General features: G+C 37.5%; 1 protein-coding gene across 1 annotated transcript in view; it reads right to left on the bottom strand.

The window, feature by feature from the left end:
- uba7 (ubiquitin-like modifier activating enzyme 7) overlaps positions 1-23,203 on the bottom strand; it is a 33,001-nt gene that overhangs the window by 3,547 nt on the left and 6,251 nt on the right. The window contains exons 16-22 of the mRNA XM_028001899.1: positions 20,969-21,179; positions 18,110-18,184; positions 16,723-16,924; positions 16,553-16,635; positions 14,184-14,276; positions 12,538-12,729; positions 225-326 (exon numbers count right to left, since the gene is read on the bottom strand). Coding sequence (XP_027857700.1) covers positions 225-326; positions 12,538-12,729; positions 14,184-14,276; positions 16,553-16,635; positions 16,723-16,924; positions 18,110-18,184; positions 20,969-21,179 — 958 coding nt within the window. The remainder of the gene's footprint in view (positions 1-224; positions 327-12,537; positions 12,730-14,183; positions 14,277-16,552; positions 16,636-16,722; positions 16,925-18,109; positions 18,185-20,968; positions 21,180-23,203) is intronic.

The raw sequence follows: 23,203 nt of genomic DNA, 5'->3' as shown, positions 1-23,203 counted from the left end.
CAATAGGCCTCATCCCTAAACTTCTACTGGCTACAATGCAGAAAATGTAAAATGTAGACAACTATATTGAAATTGTTAGAAGCAGAATTAAAAAGGGCAATCGCCTCAAACAATAGTGATTGTCACATTGCGTGCATTGCAGGAAGGTGAGCAAGTTTAGGAAAACAAATAAAAAGTGCATTCTGAAGCAGCGGGTGTAAAAAATTTGGATTTCCTTGCAGTACCTTCACATGCTGGATGAGATCTGCCAGGGTCATTTCCTGCTGATTGCTACGTCTTCCTTCAACAAGGAAATCATCCCACAGGGAGTACTTCCTTCCTGCGACCTGTCAAAAAACACGTTACTTAGTTACACATTACACCGCTGCACATAAACACAGAACAAGTTGACAGACGAAGGACGGCTTGGTGTGGCAGGTATGCACAGCATACCAGCTGACAACAATCAGCAGGGCCCCAACAACCCACAAAAAGGTCAAGAAGGTGCTTCCTGTAGTGGGACTTTGCTTTTCTGAAGTTTCATTTTTGTCAAAGTTTCAGATTATTGCAAAATCTTAGCAGCCTAAAAATGTTTGTGAGCTTGGAAAATATAATGAAATAGCAGAGCAATTTAAGACGGACAACATCAAAGAACATTGATAACACTAAAGTTTCTAAAAAATAACCTTTGGTGATGTACTAAAAATGAGAGTTCATCAAATCTCGTGTTGAAGAAATGTAGGGATTTGAGCAAGTTCATGTTCTGACCCAGTAGAAGTGACCGGGTCAGAATATGTCAAAACCTGCAGCTCTCCTGGGGGGTGGGGGTGGGGGGGTCTAGTTTACATTGGTCAATATCTACCAAAAGTGGTCTAAGCAAAATCAGTAATAAATTGGCGACAGGTTTATTGGCTGCCTAGTTTTAGAGCAAAGTATGGCCCGAATTGGTCCATCACACTACTGCAGCTCAAATTGCTGAAGAAGTCAATGCTGATTCTGATATAAATGTCATCATAAAACACATCACAAGCAATTGATATTTGTTTTAATATGGTATTAACTGTTATCCTTTTTCCAAATAGATATAAAATATTTGGTGTAAATTTATTAAATAGACAGCACTGCAAGCTGAACTGAAGAGTCACAATAATTAAGGCAAATCAAAAAGCATCGAGCCTACACCAACACATATAAACTTAAAAACTAAGATTTCAGTTGTAGTTCATGCTTCTTTTCTAATCTTCAGTAAAATCTCCTGCCATCAGACTCGGCCATTCCCATCGGATGAGCACAGGGTCATTATTCTAGCAGGATGAACTCAAGACCCCCAAACTACGGCACAACAGAAACGCAGACAGATTAATGTAACTCTTGCAACATAAACAGCATACGTTTACCCTAAACATCATAATCCACATGTAGAAGACATAAAGAATAGACATCATCAGACTAAAGTGGGTCAGGATTCCTCACATTTAGAAAGTAAGTCAAAATATGTCGCCTGGTCAAACGCTTCTGCTCACACCCAGGCGCTGTCTGGCAAGAGAAGCTGTGAAGACCAAAACTTGGCCCGGGTTGTGAATACCAAAACCTCGGCCGAACCTGGCTCCAATTATCTCTGCTTCAGCAGCCAAGGGGAACTTTGTGGACTAGCCCTCACAACTCCCACCACTTACCGGAGTTCGGGGTTATGGAGAAGCACTTGAAGTGCACATCTCCCAAAGTTTAAATGTCTGTTAATGTGCTTCGTCCCAGTTTTTAGACAAAGCGCAGCTTATTTGCAGGATGCACATCATAACATTGGCCTGTTAGCATACTTTAAATGTTTTTGCAGAATTTTATAAGAGCCTGAAACTATTCATGAGCAAAGCAACTTAAAATGAAAGGAAAAAAAGACTCTTTGCTAAAGCAGCAACATTGCACTAAAGCAAAATGGACTTTAAGTGGTCTCATGCCAGCTATTTTCAGCCGTGCCTTTGTGTGTAAACGCTGTTTCTACACAATAGAGCAGCGTGCAGCCTATTTTTACACTGTCTCCTCTTTTCCTCTAGCCTCAGTCATAAAAGTATGGCAAAAACCTGAAGTAAACCAAATGATATCTTAGTGCAGATACTCAGCTAAGCTGGCTAGAAGCAAAAAGCAAATCAAAAAACTGCAAGAATCTTGGGACCAAACATGCTGCTGGAAACAATTACAAATGGTCTCCCACAAGCACAACAACTTTTTTATGGAGCTACCACAATAAAACAGCAATGTGCCAATAGAACATTTGCTTTTAGGGAAAAGACAAGAAATGTGAAGCAGAATGTTGTTCTCCTTTAAAAACAAACTAAAACGAATCAGTACAAAATAGTGAAATACGATTTATCAGTAGGAAGCAATATTAAGGCAATCCTTTATCAAATAATTAGCAGCACACAAGATGAATTCTAGATAACAAATATCACAAGGTTTCCGCCTGTAGAGCTTATTCATGGTAGCCTATAGCTTATGTTACATAAACATTACCAACTAACACATCCCTCCTAAATACTGCTTAAAGTTTAGTATAGTGTCCAACTTGCAAAAGGTAGGAAAGGTTTATTTTTCTGTGTTTAAAGTAGCCAGATTAAAAAGAGATATCTAATTTGACTGGAAATGAAAAATTAAAGGAGGCATGGAAGTAAGCTAAAATGATCCTTAGAAAACACGCCAGTATTTCCAGGCATGGTTGAGTATGAAAACAGTAAAGAGGATAATGGAAAAACATTTGGATTTTCAGACTAAAATACAAATTAGAGCTGGACCACAAATGACATTTGTTTGGACATGAAAACAAGTAGGAATTTGCCATGATCACAAAAGGTCACTGTTGAATGTACTTCCACTCATCTGATGCCATAAAGCAAACATCCTTCTGAGTGAAAAAAAAGAAAAAAGTATTAGAATCTCTTCCCTTTTTTCAAACAGGTGACAAGAAGCACCTATTATAATTTCTGTCTGTGATATTTTGAGATTTGAAGTTCCCCAATATCTGGCCAAACTTCCTCTTGTTGACAGGAAGTCTGAAGAGCTTCCAGTCTCTTCCTGACAAATCTGAAGCCAGCCAGTAGTTTATAATCTTCTAAAACAAGTCACAGACACTCAACAACAAACACGTACACCTTCTTGGTTTGTTTCCTCCCACTTAAATAGACATGAAGCTAATTTCAAAAAACAACTTACTTACCAAGACCACAAAAACAAAGATAACTTCATTATATTATTGCTCTGTTAAAAGTTTCAGAATGGCCAAAAGAGCTGTAGCTCCAAAATTTGACCTTTCACCTACAGTACATGTCCCTGCCTGGCCACTGCTCATTTCACAATAATCTTTAATTCCTGCAGTTACAATTTCCCAAATATAAAAACTACAGATCATTGTAGTAATGTACCCTCTGCTAACATAAAAGCTCATAACAGATTTGAAATGCTCAGCCAAAAGCAAAGAAAATCCAGACTTTAGCAGGGCTTATATGAATTATTCCACTTTTTTTTTTTAAAAGGTTTTGGAAAACTTTTAAATAATCGAAACGGATTTTAAAAGAATGATTATTGTTGATGGTGTTAGAACCTTGTAAACCTTAATGTAAATGGTCTTCAATACAATGGAATGATACTGTTTGTGAAACACTAAATGTAAAAAAAATAGGAGTTATGAAAAAAAAATTGTTATGATTATGACTAGATTTCTTGACTGCTCACATAAGATCTCTGTTGAAAGTCTAAAAAATGTCTTACAAGAAATATTAGAATCTGCTTGTTTCATTGCAGATCTAACCTCAGATCCGCCTCTGATTGGTTGATTAGAATTAGAATGACCGATGAAAAGAAGTCCACATGGAAAATTTTACGATGTAACGAAGCAGTAAGTCATAATGCTTTGATCACAGGGCGCTTACTTCATTCTTGCTTTTAAAACAGATTTTAAGGAACCAGTAATCTGAGTTAAAACAAGCCCTCCCATTTACATTGTGCCTCAAGAAATATTGTACCTCTGCAGAGGCTTTTTTTCTGCTTCATTATCGGCCCAGAATTCCAACATTGGAAACGTTTTTACAACCCGCTGTGGCTGGAGGCTTGTTTCTTCAAAGGAGGCTTTTTTCTTTTAAATGGCTTCCAAGTGAGATTTAGGGAAGTCAGATGGTGAATCTGTGTGGCCTCCTCACATCATATCCATATCTTAATCTCATTTAGCTTGTTTGCTTCTCTTTCTGCAGACATTCTGTTTTTGTTTTTGATTCTATGTTGCATTGTGTTTCTGTGTTTGTAATGATGTAAAGCACTTTGAAATGCCTTGCTACTGAAATGTGCTATACAAATAAAATTTGATTGATTGATTGATTGATTCTGGCAACTTAAAGCCCTGCGTCGTTCTTTTGACCATATCTGAGCCTCTAAGTCAGGGTGCTGTTAGCTGCTGTTACACTCAAATACATGTTGTACTAATCTAATAATAGGCTAATCAGGTACACTATACAGTTTATTTCTGCTAAGACGTCAGGTCTTTTCTTGTTTTTCTCTAATTGAATGGATAACAATTAAACATTTACAATGTAAATCTGTATCTACCACTATTCCTGTATATGCTCCCTGTTTGAAAAACTAAATAAACAAACTGTGGGTTCATGGGGCTAAAGAAGCAAATTATGTTGGTCCACATGTATAAAATATAATATTTTTCACACATTCACTCTTAATGATTTACTGCATAGAAAAAAGAAAGAGTTTTTCAAGCTTTAATCAGAAGTATCCTCTGATGGTTACATGTAGGTAACCTGAGAAAGTAACACTCAGTAAAAATGGACAGTAAACAATGAAATATTGTATATTTTAAGGAAGAAGTGAAGACTTGGTTCTTGCTGTGTCATAATCAGCTAATACTGACGACAGATCTACAGCACAGAAACAATGAAAAAGGTCAGAGTCTGGTTTCATATTTTAATTCAGTCAAATCAATATCAGTTTCATTTTTGAAAAATGCATATTATTTGTGCTATATTATCGGGATTTAACCACTAGTCACTGTACAAGTAAGACATACAAACATGGTAAATATTCATTGACTAGACAGAAGTCAAAGGACATCTTCTAAAACACTTCTGTTTATATGGCTTTAGATTAGCCTTTTTTGTCTTCTAACAGAAGGATGAAAGTACACTGTAAAAAGCACCTTTTGTCTATTTTAAAAGTGTCATCTGCCGCTTGATCAGTATTGATCACCACAGCCTTTGGGATTCGGTGAAAGGACAGATGGTCGGGACCTCCAACTGGTATTTCCACTCACTATAATGACTAAATCTCCAAACACTGGGCATAATTTCAGCCTTACAGTAACTACCGGAGTGAGATATAAAATGTGATAACCAGGTAAAAAAAAAAATATATATATATATATAAAAGAGTCCATTTTATAAGCTGTTCTTTGATGTGCTGCCTCAGGATGGAGGAGGTGCAGCTGACAGCAGCACAACAGGCACTTCTCAGCACAGCGTAGAGTTTGACACGCACACTAAAAGCAGTCTGTTGCTTTTGAAAGGCTTCCATTGACGTGTAAAACAACAAATAGAATCTCAATGTGATTGTCTTTCAAATGAGAAGATAACGACACTCCACCTGACTGAAAATGACCCCGGGGCAAAAGTACTGAGTCAATAAAACTCTGACAAATGGGCCAGTGACATGATGGAGTCGGCAGACGAACTAAATGCTGGAGAGACTGCAGTTTTAGCTCAGACATTTTGACCCATCCATTCATCCATCTATAATTAATTACTCATTAATACTAGAACATCTTAAAGTCTACCTATTATATGTTATTGCGGTTTGTGAAATAGCCTATATGATGTCTCCCAAACTTTTCCAAGTGATATAAGGATTATTTTAAAAACTTGAGATGAAGCTATTTCAGGTGAAAGACAGAACTATAAAACATATGATTAAAATTTCCAGAGAAAATATTCAGCCTAAAAATTTGACATGGCTGACGAAGTTCATCCATGTTATGTTTAGGTTCAAGCTATATGATAATGCCACATTAATGCAACAATAACAATAACATCAACATAATTCCAGTGCAGTTTCAGAACCAAGCATAGCTGTATTCTTGTTGGCAGCGCTAATGAACCTTTCATTTTCTTTTTTTCAGAATCAACTGAAACATCTCAGAAATAACGTTCCACCATTTTCTCAAAGATCCTTTCTTAAAATTATCAGTAGCTTTTAAAACTACACACATAGGTTGTAAAAGAACATTTGGTCATAATTGATTAATAGAGTTACAGATAAGATCTAATGCACGTCATTTAGTTTCAGATGTCTCCCTGCAGAGATTGTACTCCATCGTACACCAAAAAAATCAACCAATGCAGATAATTCTCTTGGTTGTTAAGTATTTTGATAAATTATCGAGATATATATATATAATATGCTCAACTATTCCAGAATTAATTTAATTAAATTTAACCTGTCTACCATTTGCTAAAAAAATATATTAAGCTTTTTACTGTTATTTGTAATTCAGATTCAGTTGATTACTATAAAATAAAATACAGTCTGACCTCTAATCAAACCAAACCTGCTATAACTTTATCTCATTACAGTGTGGTCAGCTTGAAGTCACATAAAATAATTTTATTTGTAACCAAAAAAGTCAGGGACAAGCAGATCAAATATGGCAAAATGATCAATGTTGTTTAATTGCAAAACCTCACTACTTAGATGCGATGAAAAAGGTACTCCATTTAATCTAAACCAAGCAAGACAAAAAAAGTAAAAAATTCAAATTAATTGGAGGAAAAATGCAGAAACAATTTTTTCTGGTGAATTTTACAACAATTTAAGGAGACGACTTAGACTTTGTTTGACATATTCACTTCATATTCATTTGCTCTATGATGGGAAGGAAATGTGTGCAGAACACTGCAGAAGAGCAATTACGTTTCATAAATGAATAGTTTATGAGAAAACAGACAGTACAGAGGTCAAGGACCGATATAGAGGAGTGTTTTCAGACAAACCCACAGAAAACTGAGCCAAATTTGGACTCTACGTATTTCAGTTAGTTGAAGGGCAGCTGTTTTGGTAAAAGTCATGATATCCTGTGTATGTGATGCCTCTGGATTAAATATTTATGAGATGAGAAGATATTATCAGATGATTTCATTGCCTGAGGCATTTTAAACTAAAAAAAGGGAGAGAGTGCATGCTCAGTTTATGAACTGTACCACACACTGATTAAAGAAACTCTTCCTATCTATCTTTTTTGGTTGGTTATATCCTCCATAATCTGAATTTAAATGTTGTTTCACTTGTGCACGACATCCTGCTTGATGGCATATGGATAAACAAACTGACCATTCTGTTATGACAAAAAGCGGAAAGTTCGCCTTATGAGGAACAAAAAAAACAGAAGATAAAAACAATATAACATGGAACAACATGAGGGCAGGCAAACAAAACCAACAAATAAACCATGGAAAACAACAGAAGGAACATGCCCAATGTGATGATCACAGATTAGTCATTAACCCTCCAGCTCTATTCATGTCAGGGGTCTTGAGTTACAAACTGCACAATGCTCTCTGCTCTCCTTTGGGAATTCAGAGGGTCTTGGATCATGTTCGCCCCAGGTTTCTTTACTGGCACAGACCAAGGTGGCCAAACGCAGACTTAACCACATGTGAGGTGAAGCCCCCCTCCCCGCCCCTTCCTCTTTTTTGTTAGACTCTCTTACGCCATACCCTGATGTTTGTGTCACAGATGTGTGGCCTTCAATTATGGAGGTACCGGTACTTAAACCACAAGCCACTTGGTAGGGTGGTAATTATTTTCTACATCTTAAAGCGCAAGCTTCCTGTAAATCACAGCATCTTTGTCATGCTTCACAAAGGTGCACACAAGAAATGAAAGCAAATGTAATAAGTTTATCTCCATCGTATTCTGGAGACAATCTAGACGTCACATGTGCAAGATCTCACCCCCATTTCTCTGCTGAAGGGCAAAAAAATGCTGCTCGGCGATAATGACTACCATTGGTTTTAGCTGCCATGTGGTCAGCACAACACACTAAATCCTAAATGTACACTTTAGAAATAGAAAAAGGTACGCAGTTCTTTGCCAATAACTGTCAACATTTCAACAGTTAACAAACAAGGGAATGACATTTCACAGGTCAAAGTTTTAATAAAAAAATTAGCGAGGGAGAGAGAGATAGGTCAGTTAAGCTAGCTTGACTTAGACTTATGGGGAAACCTTAACATGTAGATGTGCTGCAGAATGTGGTGTGTTTCAGTTAAAAAGAAAAAACAACCCACACATCACCTCTCTGACAGATCATCAGTAGAGCAGGTGTTTAAATTAGAATTGTTCTACTGCGGCATCGTGGCTATGAGTGGCATGTAAAAGGATCATGTTTTTCCCCTCCAGTGTTGTGCGCACGTCCGGATGTAAACAATAGCATGCAATTGTATATAGCAGTAAATATGAGAGAAAACATAGGCAAGTGTAAGAGTCGACCTAAAGGTTCCTTTCTTCTGAACTCCTGTCCAGTTAAGGGCCTATGATGCAGACATGGGGAGTTTGAAAGCGCACAAAGTTAGAATCCTTTTGCAAAGTCAGTGCACAGGGAGTTTTTCATGGCAGACAAGTAAGGGCAGCATACACCAGTACAGAGAGCTGGAGCAGCTGCTGCAGGGGCGGAGGATTGACTAATTTACTACGTAGCTGAAACATGTCCTTGTCTTGCCTCAGGTTATGTTTTTAGATTTTATTGAAGCTGCACATCAGTAACAGCAACAAATTAAGAGATTGAAATAAAAATATCTTTTCACACTTTGGTGCATCATATTTAAAAACAAGCCTTTTCTATGTTTGTCACTGTTTATGTTTGGTTGCTGACGCTGACCAAACAGAGTGTAACATAGATAATATAAATATCAAAATAAATGTAGTTTTCTCATACATACAAGTCAAAATGTCAAAATTTCTCAAAAACAAAAACGAAGAGGCCCAAGTTTTGCATCAGTGTTAGAGTAAGGTTTCGTTATGTGCTTCTTTTGACATAATTTATTGTACAAAAAAGCTAAATGTCTATAACATAAATTATTTCAATAAGACCAACCACTTTACATCCCCCTGAGGCTCTCTAAAGCTCTGAGCATACTAGAACAAGTCTGTGGCAGCAGATGTGTCTCAGTTTGTTCAAAGAGCTGCAGAGAGCAAACATGTCAGCTATGCATCTGATGAACACATAGGATTAGGTTTAATTATGTCAGCTTCTAGGGGTTAGCAAGTTGTTACGTTGTTTACAAATAGTTTGTATCTTGTTCTTGTCTCTGTTGTTTGTCTTTCTGCTGGGTACCAAAAATGTGAAACAAGAAGTCTATAAACTAACTGTCAATTTAACGTCATTGCTTCACCAGAAAAGTCACATGATGACAGCAACTAAATCCTGTTAAACAGACGTCTCAGTTTGATCAGAAACAATGATCTGTTTCAAAATCACAAGATTTAAGCTATATAAATTCAGATATATAAGATTAGACCATAATCCAAACCATAAAATGTAGATCAGTAATGTGTGGGAAATTTTCACAGCACACATTTGTAGGATGCTGAGCATAGTTTAAATGCTCAGTATCCCACTGAGCATTTACTGACCATGTCCATCCCTTCATGACAGTAAATTACCAACTTTCTGATGGCTACGCCTAGTAGGCCAATGTATTAGGTCACAAAACTCAATTAATCTTGGACTGGTTCGTTCTCCAACAACCTCCAAAGACAACCAGGAATTTTGTTTGTCTGTAAACCCATCAGACACGCTATACCTTTTCTTTCTTGGCCTTGGTTCCCAAAGTGAAAGAGACAGAGGAAAAAAAAAAAAGCCGTGTGACAGAGTTACTATGAGCAGACAAGGACAATCTCCTGGTTGTTTACATATTTCTAAACCCACAGAGAGGAGAAGGAGCAGAACGAAACACAGAGACTTCCTATTTTGGGAAACAGCTGCTCTAAAACAAAACAAAGAAACCCTGGAAAATGGACTAATGACTTGAAATAAGAAAGCACAGAGCTACATGTTGCACACTTTTCTTAAATAAGCCTCCAGTATCAGCAGTCATAACAGTTCCAGTCTCATCAGGGTGACTGGTGAGTATTTGGCACCTTTGAACAAACATTTAGTTTGCCAGCAGTCAAATCAGAGAGATGTGAGTGTTGCTACTTGATATTAATGAACTGAGACTGAGCTCATGAGGGGGGAGGTCTAAGTTATTTCAAAAGTAATCTGAGCTCTTGATACCGCATGTCTGATTGGTGATATTTAACAGCTGCATGTCTGAAGTTGAAACAAAAGCAGCCAGAAAAAACCCTGCCTAAACCCAGAGAGATAAGACAGTATTAGTTCCTAGACCTTTTATTTGCTTTTCCTTTGAAGGCTTTCATGTATTTTTTTTGCAAAGAAACCATATAGATGCTCACTTTGAACATTTCAGTTCAGCATAAAGTAGTTATAATCCATAGGGTTAAAATGTTTTGAGGGAGCAAACCAGGTTTAATGTTATGTTTTCTTTTCTTCTGGTGACATAGTGCCTAGACCACAAGGCAGAATCAGGAGATTCTGGTCCTGAGAAAAAGAAAAACTTTAAAGATTTTGAATTTTAGACATTAGTAAGAAATTTACTAATCTTAGACTTTAATCGACAGCTGAATAAAAGATGCAATTCCAAATTTAAATCTGTTCAGAAAGACATAAAGTATTATTAGATTCAATAAATAAGGTATTGAGACATACAATGCATTTCTCAATTATGCACTCACATACTGTACATACTCATGCAAGAACTTTACTATATAATTGCAATCAAATTAGTGCTTTCATTTACTTTTACTCAAACACCAAAAAGCATATTGGGTTAATTGGGGGTTAGGGTCCTACCCTCTACACACTGCAGGACAGGAGTTCCAACATCTGATTGGACGACTACATCCCCACCGCCAGACCAAGGCCTCCCGTGGTTAGGACTGAGTGAGAATGTGAACTGTCTCTTTTGGTTGCCTTTTGGGCTGCAGTCATTACAGAGGACTGGCCATTGAAACAAGAAAAGTAATTTAACAGATTTCACTCAACTTCAGTTCAAACAAATGATTGGGAAACAAAGATAATTGTTTTATTGCCCTCAATTACTTCTTTGGTTTTCTTCTCTATTATCAGTGTTCCTGTGCTCACTGAGGAGAGAAAATGTGAGTGGAAATACGATAAAAAATATGTTTACAACTAGATTCTTGTAGCAAAGATTACATAAACAGTTTTGATGCGTAATAGAAAATAATAATTCAGAGGACAGATGGGGAAAATCTGAAAATTGCACGAATATCTCTTGAATATGAATCACCCTTGAAAAACTCCATGAATTATGTTATGATAGCTATATCTACTTTTATGTGTCTAAGAGAGATGAACTTTACTGATGAACAATCTAATATTGGCAAGTTAAACCTTTTACGACAGAAGGCTCACAAACTGGAAGAGTTTTTGTTCTGCTTTAAGGATAAAAGCACAATAAATAAAACAATCTAAAAACGTTTTAGGGTTTAGGATTTGAAATTCTAACATCTACGACTGACAAGATGAAGTGGAATGACTTTTTCGCTTTGATAAAAATAACAACGTTACAGAAATAAAGTGTTAGAACTACCATGTGTTTGAACGTGAGAAACAGAGAACGCCTGCAGCCTTTGAAGAGCAAGCAGTAAGTCACAGCTGCTTCTGTCATCAAGGCGGCCTTTTTTTGCAGATCCTGAATTTTTCCTTGTAACCAAAGCTGAAACAAGATCTATACTGTCTCCATGCCCCCTCATTGCACTCTTAAGATACACAGAGGAAAAGTTACCCGCCATTTGGTGGCACTCACTGACCTCTGGCTGAGGGAAAGCTGACATTCTTGGCTGGTTTTTGATTACACTTGGAGGTGAGCTACAGACAGACGATGTTTTGCATATATCCCCAAAAGTTACTAGCTTTGAAGTCTGATGGGTAATATTGTTGCATGAGTAGTTGAAATATTATCAACAGACACATTCATCAAACATCATTTAACATCAGTCATTAGCTTGTATCTGACCCTAGAAGAGTCTTCTTTTATCAACAAACAGTTGGCTTGAGTTCACCTCATGTGTCCAAACAGAGAGGCAAGCCTGGGTCTGTTTCTAAAATATCTCACGGATTATGCTGAGCCAGAGTAAGACTGGGCTTACATGTAAAAGACAGTTTGCAGTGGCCTCTCGCTCTGAAAGCATTCATTCATGACTTAATACTTTCCACCCAAAGAGGAGGGACATAACTTCAAACAGAAGTAAACACACTTTTCCTGAAGTAGACTGACTTAAATGATGAATGTATATAAAGTAAGGGTCTGTTTGACTGTAAAAAGTGCTTCACTCAGGATTTGTGTGACTGGATGCTTTTATGGATGTTTTCCCTAAAGCCTTACAGACTCTAACTGAGAGCGGCTGTGGCTGCATGGAGCTGCTACTCACTGTGAAGCTCTGTGGGCGGCACGGCTGGGACAGGACAAAATACTGTACAGCCAGGTTGAGGTAAGCCGTGCGGTAGGAGTCGATCTTCTTGTGACCCTGAATCAGTTTGAACAGCTCCAGGCACATCAGGCCTGCTACTGCTGCCGTCGTCGTGGCGATGGCAGGAATAATCCTTCCAGCAATGCGTTTGCTCTGTGAAAGGAGACAACGAGAAGTTCACTTCCAAGTTTCGCCGCAGGCCAAGCAGACAGTTTGAAGAAATATTCAAGGTGTTAAAGTGAGTGAATTCAAAACTGAATGTTATAATTTCACAAAGCATAAATTAAGCTTCAGGACTCCGACACATTCGTCCAATTTAACCACACAATAACATGAAGCAACAGCTAAATAGACAGAGTGAAAGATTTTCCTCTGCAGAAAATGATAACATGGACTTTAACTACAAAATGCATGAAGAGAGGAATAACCAATCAGAAAAATTGTTGATGTTTTGTCTTTTAGTTTTTTATACTTGCTGTAACATCAACTGCCCATGGGGGATATGAATAAATCTGAATCTGAATCTGATGTCTGATAACTAAAGCTACAGCATGTGTTTGACCTGGACAGATAAACAGAGTTTGATACTTTACATAATATAATGCAGAATAAGTGGATACACAAACAGATTTGTTTAAAATATTGTACATCTTGCTGTCTGTGTATCTATATGTCACTTTCAACAAAGAATGCATTTTACTACATGAATGCTTTTAGAATATTCTTATAGTGCAGAAAAAATTATATACTGAACTTGTAAATGCCAAAAATATATGTAGATTTTTTTTATTTTAAATGTTTAATATCCTGACTACTTACATGGCTAAAAACATCTCTGATGTAGTGGTAGTGCTATATTCAGCTTATAAGATACATAAAGACTGTTTCATTTAAGATTTTGCAGATTAACGACACACTCGTAAATTATGTCACATACTTTATAGCCTTCAGATCATAAAAATCAGCACAATTGATACTATATATTATATGATCTGGTGACTAAGTTTGAAGTTATTTTGAAACGTGATGCAGCCTGTGGTAAAGGCTGTGATTACACAGGGCTGGAGGGGAGGGGCAGTGGGTGACTCTCCTTTGTCTCCCCTCACTCAACGGCTCCCGGCCCCTCTCTGAGCCTCCATCTGTCTTGGCGGTGAGTGTCTGCAGCAGCAGCTGGAACAAGGCCCAGCTCAGGTGTCACCTTCCAGGCAGCAGGTAAAGTGCCATGATTAGGCCCATTCCAGGAACAATAGGTGGGGAGGCTGTTTTCTGCAGCTTCAGGGCAGGTGTGTGAAGCAACAGCTTAAAACACGACCACAGGGGAGGAGATGAAGTCTGTCGCTCTGATTTTTCTTTCTCTTTTGTTTCTTTATAATGCTCTAGCAGAAGTCCTGAGTGGTCCTGTTTTCTTTTGCTTTAACTCAGTTTGATGTTTTTATGATGTTATAAAGTTGTCTTGATCAACAGCTGTTTCAGGATTTCTAAATGTATTTAAGCAGCTAATGACCAAACAAAGACTATGAAACTTGATAAACTCATTGGCCAAGGTGACTTTATGAGATCACTACAAATGGGTTTAATTGTATGAAGTGCACAATGTAAATATAGACCTGGTGGCGATCAGCTGCCGGAATGTCGTAGTTTTCCGCTCTCAGGTTGGATGCAGCAACGATGTAGTCCATGTGGAAGTTATTGTCATCGTCCTGTAAAAGTTGGGATGTTAATAATATTTCAGCCAGTCATAGGAATTTAAAAATAATCAATGTTTTTTTGTAAAACTTAATGCTAAATAAATAATTTTTCAATTTCCAAATGAATCAGATAAACCTGATTCCCATGTTATGTGACAGTCCAAGGATCTGACGCAGTTCTCCCGCTTTGTGATCTGCCTGCTTCGAGTCACTGTGATCACCATGACACAATTCAGTGGAAAGAAGACTACTGCTGTGATTGATGTGAGCAATGAGATCATACAGCTCTACAAAAGCTAGGAGGCTGACTGCCACTCAGGGAGAGCTCCAGGGTCTGTGGTGAAGCTGCTAGCTGGCAACCTGATGCCTCTGGAGCTCTCCTCCACACATTCCATCCATCCACCGCATCAGCAGGGCATGGAGGGATACAACTGAGAGAGTGGAGTCTGGGAGTTTTGTTTTTTATTCAAGAGGACATTCAATATGCGCATGACTTACCTCATACACCTTTATTACTGAACTAACACAATATTTTACCAGGAGCTCTTTCAGGCATCCTTTTAAACCTGTGCCAGGTCTTCTATTAATCAGATAAGTAATTCTGCAGAACAACATTCTCAAGGTGGTGCCCGATGAACTATGTCTTCTGCATTTACTGGCTGACACCTCTTATAAGAATGTGCAAATGGCCTTAGAATAAAAATATTGCAGCAGCATTGTCTGACTTTGAAAATAGAGAAAAGTTTAACCTTTAATTTGACATTTATTGGTACCCATGCTGTTAATATTTTGCACAATGCCTTCTTTGTCAAAAGGACTGCAATTGGTCTTCTGTAACATTTCACAGTGTTGGCGCACACAGAAAGCGCCATCTTTCAGTTTTCTCCTTCAATCTCTGTAGATCATCCAGATCTGTCTAATGGTCTCTGCTCTGCAGCTCACTGCTGATTTCAGATTTTGCTTTGGGACGTGAGTTCTCCATAAAAAACATTTTGCGTCTAGTGAACTATTTCTGTGTTAATTCACCTAGATGTTTTGTATAAGGATTCTGCTGAATGATACATTTTCAGGGTGTTTTGTTTTGGCAGATTTTTGATATTTCATGGGGTTAATGACAAACTCAAAACATCACAGTCCTTCTTCTATGCTTAGCATTGAGAATAAGGTGCGTTGTCACATTTATTCCATGTTTCACAGAAGACCCATGTAGAGTCTTTCTTTCAGGAAAATCTCTGTGTTTGAATCCCTTTTTAAGAGCTTACACTACAGAAACAAAGGAAATGTTGATCAAACAGCACTTTGAAGGAACTTTTTGTTGCTTCTATCTAAAAGTGAAACTGATCAATCAGACAGAGAAACAAAGAACTTCCACTTACTACTACACAAAACAAGACTGCAAAAACATCACACTATAGAGAGCTTTTTTTTCACTGTGAAAGAACTACCACTTCCTTTTCAGGAGGATGAATTCAAACACAAAAATGCTCAGGAAGACATTTGAAGGTCCTTCCCAGGATCCTTAGGGAGTGTCTGCATCCGTACAATCAAGAATGCCTGAAGGTAGGGGTGTGATTAGAAAGCTGATTCATGGCTCTAATACAGTCCATTTATTACTATCTTCATTGTTTACTAGCGAAATCATCACAAAAAATAAAAATGGTGTAATTATGTTGTACATTTTGGCCAGCTAGTCCATTTGAAAAGTGATTTTTAATCTCAGTTGCATTACCATCTTAGATAAAGGTGATATACAAGTAGTTGACAATGTGGCTTACTCTGAGGAAGCATCTGGTTAGCATATGGCTGAAAACATTGGAAAACATTTACCAGTGTACCGCCAATAAAAGTTTACGTTTCAAACATTTAGGAAGCTGCCACAAAAGTAAATCCGGTTGAATTTCATACAAAGTGAAGCGGTTAAAAATTATGGGCAAACTTCAGGAAATACCTAATTCAACACTCAGCTTCTTTTAATGAGCCGACTGACTCAACTTTTCCTTTTTCCACATTTCTGAAAACAGGAAGGAAATTTGTAAAACACCTGCCTCTGCTCCAAGTCAACATATTCTGTGTGAAGACACAACACAATTGAGCTCTGTTTTAATGAATGGTCAAGCACTGGCAAAGATTCAGCTCTCTGAGGCTCAAAGGACGTTGGAAAAAGACACGATATAAAAGCACCTATAGATTTAAGTGTTGCTCCCTGCTAAGGCTCAGTCACCATGCTGTCACCACCTGCAGCCTCTCTAAACTGTGCATCATAGCTATCATTGTACCCATCAACATACCTTCTCAAAGTCAATGGGGTACATCTGACTTGTGCTCTTCAATGAGGACAACTTTCCTTTCAGCTCCTCAAGTTGGGCTTTGTCTGCAGAGGAGATGGAAAGAGGCTGAAGACGCAGGAAGATTACATTAATTGGTAGACACAAGTTAAAAGCATCGGAATCTAACTTACCAGTGTCATCACCCTCTTTTTTTCTGTCCTCCTCCATTTCCTTGTCAGTGAGGTGAATTTTTACAGATGACTTTGGACTAAATGGTGGAACTGAGACTTTCTCTAAGGTATTTTTGATTGCAGCACAGTCTCTTGTCCCTTTGATCCCATAAATCTGCCCATATAGGTTGGCTGCTGCCACCACATACTCCATGTGGGTTGTCTGAAACACACAATTCAAATGCAAACACCAAACAGTGATAACAATATGACCATCTACTAAGTAGAGTCTTGTTCCTGCTTTTGCTGTCAAAATAGTCATAAAGACTGAGACCGACGTGATGTGATACCGTTTCGGATTGAAAATATTTGTTGAGCACATCCCACATTATGTTCAAATGGACTGAGGCCTCAGGAATCTGGAGGAGCGAGTATAAACACTTCAAACTTGTTTTTGTAATTGTGAAACCTTGTGTGAACCATTGTTTCTTTACAACAGGGAACATGAAGGTCAAGAGGCTGCAAACATCATTGGAAAGTATTCACAGCACTTCTCTTTTTCCACATTTTGTTATGTTACAGCCTAACATAACAAACAACTTTATTCCAAATTGTTTTAAGGTAATCTCTTTCCTCAAAATTCTACACAAATACTACATTATGACAGTGGAAAAAAGTTTGAGATTTTAGCTAATTAAATATTTTTGAATAAAAAACATAGCACATGTCAACTCCTTCTAAACTTTTATAAGAATTTAATGCATAAAATGCACAGTGTGCTGTCATAATCACTATTGTCAAATGAATCAAGAATTAAGACTATTGAATAGATTTGCCTCGAGAGTAATATTGTTGAAGTCGGATTAACAAAAAGGTGAAGAGGGAGACGAATGGCATTAAGGGAAAACCTTAAGGCCGTGTTTTATCCAATAAAAAATCAGGAGGTGGCTGTTACACAAACTCCAGGTTCAGTCTTCTTTGCAACACCCATAGTTTTGCAGAAAATGTGTTTCTGAATCCTGTCAATTTACATTAAGGTACAACACTCACTTCAGTTCAGTCATAAGAACATCTGTCCGCAGTAAAATGCTATTTCAGCACCTACTGATCACACGTATGTTCACATTTTAAGTATTTTGGTTGCTGGCAGTTCACTATTGCCACTGAGGATAAATACTGTTGCCGGTTTATTGCGAGACAAATAAGCAACTTGGTTAACAAGGGTATCGGTGAAAGTGATCAGGAGATCAATATCTTTTACTGTGCTTTTGTAGCCTAGATGATCACTTTAAGGCCACTATCAGACAAGATAAAGAAGGAATGTGAGCCGCTTTCAAAAAACACTGGCACTTTTCCTTTACGTTCATCAGTTAGCTGACTGCCTTGTATTGGATCAAACTCTACTCACATTGTTAGGGTCAAATGTCAGTGGGTGAGGGCATCTCTTGGATCCAGACCAAAAGGGTAAACCATTGGAGGTCAACTAAAAAGGAGAGAAAGCAGGAGAAAATCTCTTTATCACAATGATGAATGGCTGTAAAATCATGGTGGATTTAGATTATTGGTCATTCACTTCAGTGCAAAGCACCACAAACCGTACCAAGAGGTCAGGAAGCTGTCAAATCTTCTGGATTCAGGGGCATTTCCAGGGTTTCTACATGTTTTTTGTTAAATGTTGAACCTTTCCAGGTTCAAATTTCCAGAGTTGCCTGATTTTCTAATGTAAAAATGTAAATGTTGACCAATTCCTGGCTGACATTTCTGCAGTGGCCATACTTTGCATATGGATGTACAGTTCTGTCAGAAAGTGTTTGCTCATTTCTCGAATTTGCCATTTGTCACAGTCAAAAGGCAAACTTTTGACTGTGACAAAAGTTTGCCGCAAGAATCTGAAACATTACATCTCATATCTTAGTATAAGATAAAGATAACTTGAGTAAATACAAAAAGCAGTTTTCAAATTACGATTTCGTTCATTAAGAAAAAAAAACTAATCAAACCCCCTGGGAAAAATTGTTAAATCATAATTAACTGATAAAAAAAATTAATCAGTTAATTATTAATTAATTAAGAGTAATTATTCATTATTATTAATAAATTAATAATTAACTGATACATGACACATGTATCAGTCTCAGTATCATACATGTACTGATACATCCTCTGTAGGAGGATATGAACATTTTATGTTCATATCCAAAGTCTCTTAGAAAAAAACGGTTGAAGCTGTCAGATGAGTGAATATGCTGAAACTTCGGAGCAAGTTGTTTTTCCAGACCTTTATGTTTGGAAAGACATAAAGGTCTTGGTATATAAAGACTATTTTGCAAACCTTAATCACATTATAGAAGATAAACTTTCAGATATTTCAGTACCAAAGAATATTTATTTCCAGATGGATGGTTAAAACCTTTAGATGTTATAAAAGGAAAAAATGTCTGGAAAAAATGTTAAATGTTGTTGCATTAAACTATTTACCTTTTCCAGCTTATCAAGACCCGGAGAACACCTAACTCAAATTCCAGGCTTGTTCAGACACTAAGATCTAGCTGGCAAAATTTTAAATATTAGTAGCATGTTATTCCCTATATTTGTTGTATGGTACATCCAACCTTGTATGTTCCTGAAGCTACAAATGATATTATTATCAGGTGTGTATTGACTGGGATGCAGTTTGTCAGTTTGATAAAAGAACAAAAGGTCTGGCAGCTTTGATGTTGCCAAATGGTCCACAAGTGGAGACAGAGCGAGTGTCTTTCTGGTTGTTCTAGTTTTCACTGCAGGATGGCTCAAAATCAAAAGGGATCAAAAGCAGGAGGTCTTTTAAAAAAAACAACTTCTCTTTAAAAAGATTAAGTTTATATGGTAATGCTGTCCAGATACAACAGGATTGATACTTTCTTATTCTTCAAAATGGGAATGACAAGAGAACATGAGATTCAACTAAAACAAATATGTTTGTCTTTCCAAGCTGCTGTTGAGGGAAAAGGGAAGAGATGTGATAAAAGAAATCACTTATTTCTTAGAATGAGAAATAATAATACTGGAACATAAAATTAGTTAATTACAAGTTTTCTCTGCACATTTTATATGCCAACAATTGAGGTGGGATCTGTATGCTGGATAAAAATGCTCAAACAAGAAAGTATTTTGTTTACAGCAGGAACTGGCAATTTAAAGAAAAAACAAAACCCAAATGAAATCAGTGAAACCTTTGGTTTAGTCTTTGAAACATTCTTTATATCTGTTAACATTTTGATTCACATCCCTTGTTCTGTTTTTTTGTCTTTTAAGGTGTGTACATTTCATTGAAGGAACACCCTAAATTTTGCTTCTAAATATAATGTAAATATGATATTTCTGCTTTTGGTCTCTGCAACAGACATTTTCAACATAAAATATATGAGAGGTAGTGTAGCCTGTTGCTAACTGTATAGTAAAAATCATAAACTGGAGTTGTAAAATGTTGCTTGATACTTCATCACATGGCCTTAAGGCTGTAAGTAAAGACTTCTGACCAGTAGTAGCTGCTACATCCTGTCTAAGTTTATCCATGACCAGTAAATGTCAGGTTGGAAGTTGACAGATTACTGACATCAGTAACCTTATCATAGTTCCTCAGAAAGTCTGTGGTATTGAGCGACGTTCCACAAGGACAATGGAACTACAACTGCTGCATAATTTAAAGGTGAAAAAAAGAGAACAAATAAACCCGAAGCAGCAATAACTTAGGATTAGGTTTTGTAATTGTTACGCAAAACAATAAATATATGAAGCCAGAAAAGTTCTGCTTTTCTAAAGAGACGCTCTGGAAAGTCTCCACGCTTCTATAAATATTTGAGTAGACGTATTAGGAAAGGAAAAAAAAAAGAACAGTCAGAGGAATTTCCATAACTGTGCAGGACATTGTGATAGCACGACATGGCCAATTGCAGGAACTGGGGGTCAGAAACTGGGTTTAGCGAGGGTTTATTTGGGTTGATACCGATCTATGACCCCACCCCCTCACCAGTGTGACATCACTCTGGCTGCATGCTTCGACCCCTAAGAATCCCTTTGAGACCTCTGAGGTATTTATCAGTGCTGGTTTTTCACTAGTCTACTCATAAGAATAAATACAGTGCCAATTGTGTTGCTTTTAGTGTTTAAATAACTAACACAGACAGTTGGTGTAAACAACAACAGCGCCCCTGTGTGTCCTTCAACATTAATTGCATGTTTATGACGTCTGACAGTAAGGTTGTTTTCAGCCCAGATGGGATTTTACCTCTCCTGGAGGGAAACAGTGCAGAAGCTGGCGGATATCGTTGTTGTACAGAGTCTCCCACTTGCAGCGTGCCCAGCCCACACAGTCCTCCCAGCATTTTGGACGGTGGCCTCCAGCCTCCATCTCCTGAAGGCTGATGCATACACCTCCTAAGATCTCCAGGGCCTCAGCATCCCCATGAGTCAGAGTCCGCCCTATGAAATTTGGATCCCTAGAGGATCCAGTAGCAACTTTTAATAACAGACTTACAGTTCACAAAAGTACAACTGTCTGCCAACAAACACTAACTAGCATATTGACTAGACATTCATTGCTTGGTATTTCACACTTCTTTCTATTAAAAAGAATGCCAACCAGACACCCTGGTCAGTGTGGGGAAATGGATGAAGCTAAATGCAGGCACATTCTGGAAGGGGTTCTCCTTCCAGGAAATCAATAGAACTAAAGATACAACCAGAGCTACAATTGTTTAGATGAAAGCACATTCACATTAGAATGGACCAGTCAAAGTCCAGAATAGAATACTGAATTTGTGGGGAAAATAAAAGGAAAATGTATCCTCTCAGGTAATTTTCAAGCGCTCACCAGACAGGAGGCATTTTTTTCATTCTCTTATTCTGACTCATATCCATCGTAAGTCAGTGTTTACTTAACTCGTACCATGCGGATCAGTGCTTCTCTAAAATCTCATACATGGCTAATTCATTTCTGAGTTACTATCATGTTCCAGCTCACACTCTTCCTGCCACCTTGTATGCATCATGATGATGGGGGATATTCCACCTTTTAGACATAAACGTGTCTGAACAGGAACTTTCAGAGTCATACTTCTGCATGTAGCAGCAAGGGAGGGACAACAATGGAACAAAACATAAGAGGTCATCTCCATGACCTCATATATGATGAGTCACAATTCGCTGGACAATGAAATGTGGATGACCGTCCACAGGGAAAAAAAAGTCCAGAAGGTTTCATTCGTACAATAGAAAATACCAGAGTTTTCCAAACTGTATCTTTCAGTTCCTATTGGAGTGAATGTGTAAGCACCAGGGAGTCCCAAGGGATCAAATCAAATCTCACCAAAACAAACAGAAAGACATTTCAAACATGTCTGGATTAGAAAGGCTCAGAGCTCACACAGAATTTGGGTCTTGAAGCTCAGTACTCTCACTGATTATTTGCTCTGGCATTTTGCTTTGTGATAAACTCAGTGCATTAAGTGTTATTTGTAAAATAAGCTAAAAATTCTGACAAATTATGAAAGAAAAACAACTGTAAACAAGACAAACTATTTCATGGTGTATGACAGTTTGATGAAGCAATATTGTTTTGAACTACAATTTGCTACAAATACAATTCCTTGAGGGCATGTCTGTACAGGTCTGGAGATAACTCAATCTCAGTCAAGATTGGGTGGGGAGTGGTCATGAAATTCATTCAGTTCTCAGTTTTCAAATCCCGTCTTTTGAATATTTATAAATTCTGTATTAACCCATTAATACACTCTAATCTAAACTTTTCCATAATTGCTCTGGTTGTATAATTAAGGTCTTTGTCCTGCTAGAGGGTAAATATTCACCTCAAATCTCAAATCTTTAACATTCTCCAACAAGATTTATTTTTCCAGGATTTCCCTGCATTTAGCTCCATCCATCTTCCTGTCACAAATGCTGTGTAAGTTTTCCCTCACCGATTACATTTGTCATGCCTGTCAAAAAGTGTAGTTTTCTGTATCTTTCCTTAACGGCTTCATGCAAACTGTAAAGAATAATTGGTATTGCTTTATATCCCAACACTTTCACAGATGACAAATTTGTGGAGTGAATCGCCAATAGTGGTCCTGCTGACAGATTCTCCCACCTAAGCTATGAATCTCTGATCTTTCAGTGTAGGAGGCTGTCCCTTGGTATGTTTGCTGTTATGTCACACTCATTCTACACAGTTGAACTCTATATACTAATTAGATTTTTTCTGCAGGCAAATGGTACCAGTAGAATTTACTTAGGGGCATCAGAGTAAAAGTCCCACTTTTAAGACAACCATGTAATTTTACTTCCGATTCACAATTGTGCACCACTTTGTGCTGATCGATAAAATAAAATTAAAGTTTGTGGTTGTAATGTGATAATGTTGAAAAGCTCACATTTCAGTAGGTTTAATGAGTTTGGTAAAAATGTACTTCCATGTTATTGTAAAAGAATTAGGAAGATGACTAAACCCACTCTGAGGAATTAG

This window comes from Xiphophorus couchianus, chromosome 20 (assembly GCF_001444195.1).
Source record: "Xiphophorus couchianus chromosome 20, X_couchianus-1.0, whole genome shotgun sequence".
Classification (NCBI taxonomy): Eukaryota; Metazoa; Chordata; class Actinopteri; order Cyprinodontiformes; family Poeciliidae; genus Xiphophorus; species Xiphophorus couchianus.
The sequence above is the reverse complement of the archived record's forward strand: the minus strand, read 5'-3'. Positions and strand labels throughout refer to the sequence as shown.